A 5,672-nucleotide genomic window follows, 5' to 3' on the forward strand; every position below is an offset into this window, starting at 1 on the left:
TCCTGCCTCAGCCTCCCGAGTAGCTGGGACTACAGGCATGCGCCACCATGCCCGGCTAATTTTTTCTATATATATATATATTTTTAGTTGTCCAGATAATTTATTTCTATTTTTTGGTAGAGACAGGGTCTCACTCTTGCTCAGGCTGATCTAGAACTCCTGACCTTGAGCGATCCACCCACCTCAGCCTCCCAGAGTGCTAGGATTACAGGTGTGAGCCACCGCACCCGGCCCAGCCTGTGTACTTTTTAATGGTGTACTCTTCCTATGTGTAAAGAATAGTATTTTGCTTCTGCTTTTTTACTTAATTTTGTGTCATGAGTATTTTCCTATGTCCTTGGCTTCATAATATTCCAGCAAATTAATACAACATAATTGAACAATTCCTTTTTGTTAGAATTTTAAAGTTGCTTATAGTTTTTCACTCTTATAAATAAGGCTACGGTGAACATTTATATACATAAACTTTTTACTCCTCAGATTATTTGCTCAGAATTAGAATTAGTCCAAAGTTATACGTTTAAGGCTCTTGATAAATACTGGCAAATTACTAAATAGGAAGTTTTATTTCCTTGTTTACTAGTGAAGTTGAACCTTTTTTGTTTTGTTTTTTTGAAACAGAGTCTCACTGTCTCCCCAGCTAGAGTGCAGTGGTGTCATCATAGCTCACTGCAACCCCACCCCTGGGCTCAAGTGATTCTCCTGCCTCAGCCTCCTGAGCAGCTGGAACTACAGGTGCTGGATACCACACCTGGCTAATTTTTCTATATTTTGTACAGACAGGGTCTCGCTCTTGCTCAGGCTGGTCTCGAACTCCTGACCTCAAGCGACCCTCCTGCCTCGGCCTCCCAGAGTGCTAGGATTACAGGTGTGAGCCACCACGCCCAGCAAAAGTTGAACTTTTCTAAGGTTTATTTGCTATCTGCATTTTGTAGAAAGCCCATTTAAAAAATCTTTTCTTGGGTCCATAATATATTAGTTAAGACTGTTTGGGGTATTAAAAACCCATTTCAGCTAGCCTAAGCCCAAAGAGGAATGTGTTAGATGAATGCTGGGATATCTCAAGGACCTTGTTCAAGGAAGGTAACAGACTGGGATGCAAAATCTTAGTCCTAATTCCAGATTGCAGGGAAGGGATTCTGGCCGAGTCTGAGTCAGGTGCTCAAGCCTGAGCCAGTCAACCTTGACCTGGGAACAAAGCAACGTATACATGTCTGTTCCTGAAATAGCTACCTGTAGGAAGAGGATGAGGAGGTGGAAGAGTAGGCCAATCCTAAAAAACAGGAGGAAAGCAGTCCACAGAAAAACACAGGACTGGAGAGACATAACAGAAGGTGCTCATCACATCCCCAGAACTGATGTTTCTTTTTTTGAATATTTTTTGAACATCCGAGTGTGGAATGCCATGTATGTCCCTGACAGGGAGGAGCTCACTAGTGAGCCCTGATGGGCTGGCTCCCACTAACAACAGTTCCTTTCTTTTCTCTGGACCTTGTCAAAGCAGTGAAAGTTTGGCCCTGCTAGGTGTGAGGGCCTTACGGGAACTGTCAAGGTGAAGGGGGGCCCAAGAAGGGCCTACGATTAAAAGATGACAATCGCTTGTTCTCTGAAACAATCCTTTAAACTCCTTCCATGGTTTTTTCACACATGCTTTGACTACTTCCAATGAAGCACCAAAAATATTTGCTTACCGGAAAAGCTGGATAAGAGCCCAGAGTAGTCAGCTTATTTCTCTGCCTTATGGATGATAGCTAACATTTTTTAAGGTGAGTCGTGAGGGGAGGGAAGAGCTCCATTCTTTCAAATAGTTTTTCCTTACAGAGTCTTAGAGATAATGTTTCAAGGCCTGTAAAAATTGTTTTTCCTACAAGGTCTGCACGGGCTCAAGCTGTCTATTTACTACATATTCATAGTCTCTTAAACTCCTTAGGACTTTAACAAATGGAAAAAAAAACGTTGGCCTCATAGAACCATGCTCAGGAATTCTGAAAAAACAGAGTTCCGCGAATACTGTATGAACACAGAACGAGGAGTTGAACTGTGCTTGTTTTCTGGCCCCTGTTGGGTACCCCTGAACCCCTCCTCTGGAGTCGAGAGACCAGGGCCCATCCTTAGATCATCTCAGTCACGTGCTCTGTTCCCCTTGAATCCTAGATGCGAGTTTTGGACAAGCTGATGGTTGAGCGACTCTCCGCAGAGAGGACGGAGTGCCTGAACCGCCTGCAGCAGCACTCAGACCTGGAGAAGCACGAGGGAGAGAAACGACAGGTAAAAACCAGCATCTGCCAGTTACCACACTGAAAACCCGGAGGCTGAGACTACCTAAAAGTATTTGCATTACATAGCATATCATTGCCGTAACCCTGAAATGAGGTTAATAGAAAAGAACCTATAGTTCTGTTTGTGGTTGTGGCCGAATATGCCAGCAGTAGGTGGAGACTGAACATGCTGGGGAAAATGTCATCTCTGTCCAGAACCAATTCTAAGTATTGTGCATTGGTTGAGTTCTCCCTCAGGGAGTTGCTGTCTAACCAGAACCATAGACATGAAATGAGTACCTATGAGTGAGTGAGAACTCGTGCTGCTAAGCAGCCAGAAGTGCTTGGTTTGGAAAATTTGGGTGGCTCTGGGCAGTTGAGGTTAAGGTAGCTCTAAGTCACTTGTGAAGAATATAGATAACTCTCTGCTTGGGTGCCTGCTGTGGCCTATGGGAGGGTGGATAATCCACAACTTTGGGGTTTGTCAAGATATCCTCAACTATCATAATTGAAAAGTATATCTTTGATGCTGTAGTTCACAAACCATATATCAAATTCACTTGATTCTTTTGTGTACTAATTTGTGTGTGTGTGTTTTCAGACGTCCTTGGTGGATGAATTAAAAACCTGGTGCATGTTAAAGATTCAGAATCTAGAGCTGAAGCTTTCTGGAGATTCTAGGGCCTCCAGGGCTAAATCCACACCATCTACTTGCGAGTCCTCTACAGGTAACCCACATACAGAGAGAACCCTTCTGTCCAAAGGTAACGTGACCCCCAGACCTTTTTCTCTCCTGCGCCTGAAGGCAGTGTGGATTGTAGAGTACGCTGTGTAGGGGAAAGGACCATGTGTTGCTCACAACTATATACGCAGTCCCTATACAGTAATAAAGCACTCTTATTTAAGTGTCCAAATATATTTGAAGGAATAAAAGAATTGTTGATCGGTGATAACATTGCCTTGGTTACAGTGTTGATGGCATCAGAGTGGACCCCAAAGATGGGAGGTGATGAGTGACCATCTCTCTCAGCAGGGCTCTCTCCCTCGCCTTTTGTGCCTTTTACCCCTTTCTTGTTCCTAATCAGGCTTTTAACTTTGTCCAACTATACAAACCCTCATTAAACAGCAGTTCACTATTGAACATGCCACAGGTGCTACATAAGAAATGCTTCAAGGAAAGCATCTTTACATGAGCCACAGTGATTACACTCAATGATAATTCTGAGAACATTCAGAGCCTTGGTAATTAGACTGCAATGGGGGATTTCGATATGTTAAGTGTTTTGTGTTACCACAGGCACAGGCTGTCTCTGGAACATGGTTTTCTATTCTTTGTGCCAACAACACTGGGAAACTCCCTGCGCAGATTTTCGTGCAGGGACTAGTCATGCTCATCGTGGAGCTCCGGGTGTGGGGAGCAGGACCTCCTTTCCAAATTGGAGCAGGGGTCAAGGCACTAGTACACTGAGGCTATGGTATGGAGTGGGCCCAGAAATTAGAGAATGGGGATATTCATTCTCGTAGATAAACGTCCAATTCTGCTTTGAGACACTTGGTGAGCTGTGTCATCTGTAGGCATCAGGAAATGGGACCCAGAGCCTTCTCAGGTAGATTGTGGCAGGCTAAAGGGAAGACCAGCGACTTTTTTGGCTTAGGTGGCACCCATGTAGCTAACACAGAATTCATGAAAGCCCTGATAAACCAAAATGATGATGAGGGGAGATGAAGTGGAAGGGAGGGACAGAAAGGTGAGGAAAACCACAGAGGAGAAGTTACGTATGTTGGGCGGTTGGGGATGCTGGTGATTTACAGGGTTCCCACAACTCTCAGACGCACGCCACGTGACTGTGGAATGTGGATGTGCTCTGATGTTTGTTTTCCTTCTGAAACCAGGTGTGGATCAATCAGTGGTGACTGCAGGTCCAGTGGCGGCTTCTGACAGCTCTCCTCAGGTGGTTAGGCCCAAGGAAAAGGCTGTCAACGCCGCTGCTACCCACAGACTCCAGCAGGAGCTGTCCTCCTCTGACTGCACCGGCTCCCGTCTGAGGAATGTCAAGGTCCAGACAGCCTCGCTACCCTTGAATGAGGCAGCCAAGTGTGATCAGGCTGGGCCCTGCGTCAACAGAGGCACCCAAACTAAGAAGTCTGGGAAAAGTGGGCAGACAAGGCATCGAGCCCAGCAGCCAGCAGCCAGCAGCGCCTGTGGGCAGCCGCCACCAGCCTCAGGCAGTGAGCAGACTGCCCCTCACACTCGAGACACCTCCCAAGCTCTGGAGCTCACCCAGTATTTTTTTGAGGCTGTTTCTACCCAGATGGAAAAGTGGTATGAAAGGAAGATTGAGGAAGCACGAAGCCAAGCCAGTCAGAAAGCCCAGCAAGACAAGGCTACACTGAAGGAGCACATTAAAAGTTTAGAAGAGGAACTTGCGAAACTAAGGACTAGGGTGCAGAAGGAAAATTAGCACCTGGAAAGTGGAAGAAAGGATTCTTGAGGATTTCTGATTTTGCAACTGTAGAATAGTATGTCCATGGAGTCAATCGTTGTGTACATAGCAGACTTGTCTATTAAAAAAAATCACTAATTTCTAAAATGTGCCAGATATGTGCTTCCTATGCCCTGAAGTTATGAAGACTTCAACAATTAACTAGAACCAGGGAAGCTTGCTTAGTTTCAGGTTTCATTACAAATTCTAAACTTCAGTCCAGGTTCATCTGAAGTTCAAAAGCTCAGATTAAGCAAACTGCTCTAAGAAACTGAATAATGTGTAAGCCTAAACCCCAAAATTCAGGATGTATGAAATAATATAAGTCAAAAGTAAGAAAAAAAATCAACCCCTTGTGAACTCAAGTATCATTCATATAAATGTGAACACACCTGCTGTGCCTAGACAAGTGTCTTTCTGTAAGAGAGCTGTTAACTCTGAGATGTGCTAAACCCTTTTCTCAAATTCGTAATCCTTAAAATGCTGACATTTTAACCAGGTGAAAATTTATCAGATTTTGAGGAGAAAGAGATTTTCATGATGTCATAAAATCCATTATATCTTAAAATTTTTTGAAAAGTCAGCTTATTTGAATAATGAATAATTTGCTAACAGCACTGGAAATGTTAATAATGAGCTCCAATGAGAGAGGTTCAAATCATTTGATCATTTTTATATTTTTAGCCAAAAATCAGTTATTTTAAAGCAGATTAATTGGAAAAACATTCATGTAACAATTACTGAAACAATTACCTGAAATAACCTACTCCTAATTAAACCCAACTATCTTAGAGTACCTTTCTGAATTTGAGATTATTATTCTAAATTTTATAAAGAAATAAGGCTCTTTCTTGAAAGTATGAAATTTTATGAGTTCTATCCTTGAAGAACCTCAAAAGCTTTCCACTGCTCTGCAGTGAGTGACTATGTC

General features: G+C 43.4%; 1 protein-coding gene across 5 annotated transcripts in view; it reads left to right on the top strand.

Annotated features, from left to right (window-relative positions):
• ANKRD6 (ankyrin repeat domain 6) overlaps positions 1-5,290 on the top strand; it is a 191,021-nt gene extending 185,731 nt beyond the window's left edge. Inside the window, exons 14-16 of one of the 5 annotated variants that reach the window (XM_012638237.1) lie at positions 2,155-2,268; positions 2,860-2,986; positions 4,152-5,290. In XM_012638237.1, the coding sequence (XP_012493691.1) occupies positions 2,155-2,268; positions 2,860-2,986; positions 4,152-4,720 (810 nt within the window). In that variant the 3' untranslated portion in view covers positions 4,721-5,290. The remainder of the gene's footprint in view (positions 1-2,154; positions 2,269-2,859; positions 2,987-4,151) is intronic. The other 4 variants (XM_012638239.1, XM_012638238.1, XM_012638241.1 and 1 more) reach the window with 4 other exon arrangements.
• The last annotated feature ends 382 nt before the right edge of the window (positions 5,291-5,672 follow it).

This window comes from Propithecus coquereli, unplaced genomic scaffold, assembly GCF_000956105.1.
Source record: "Propithecus coquereli isolate 6110/MARCELLA unplaced genomic scaffold, Pcoq_1.0 Scaffold127, whole genome shotgun sequence".
NCBI classification, from domain to species: Eukaryota; Metazoa; Chordata; class Mammalia; order Primates; family Indriidae; genus Propithecus; species Propithecus coquereli.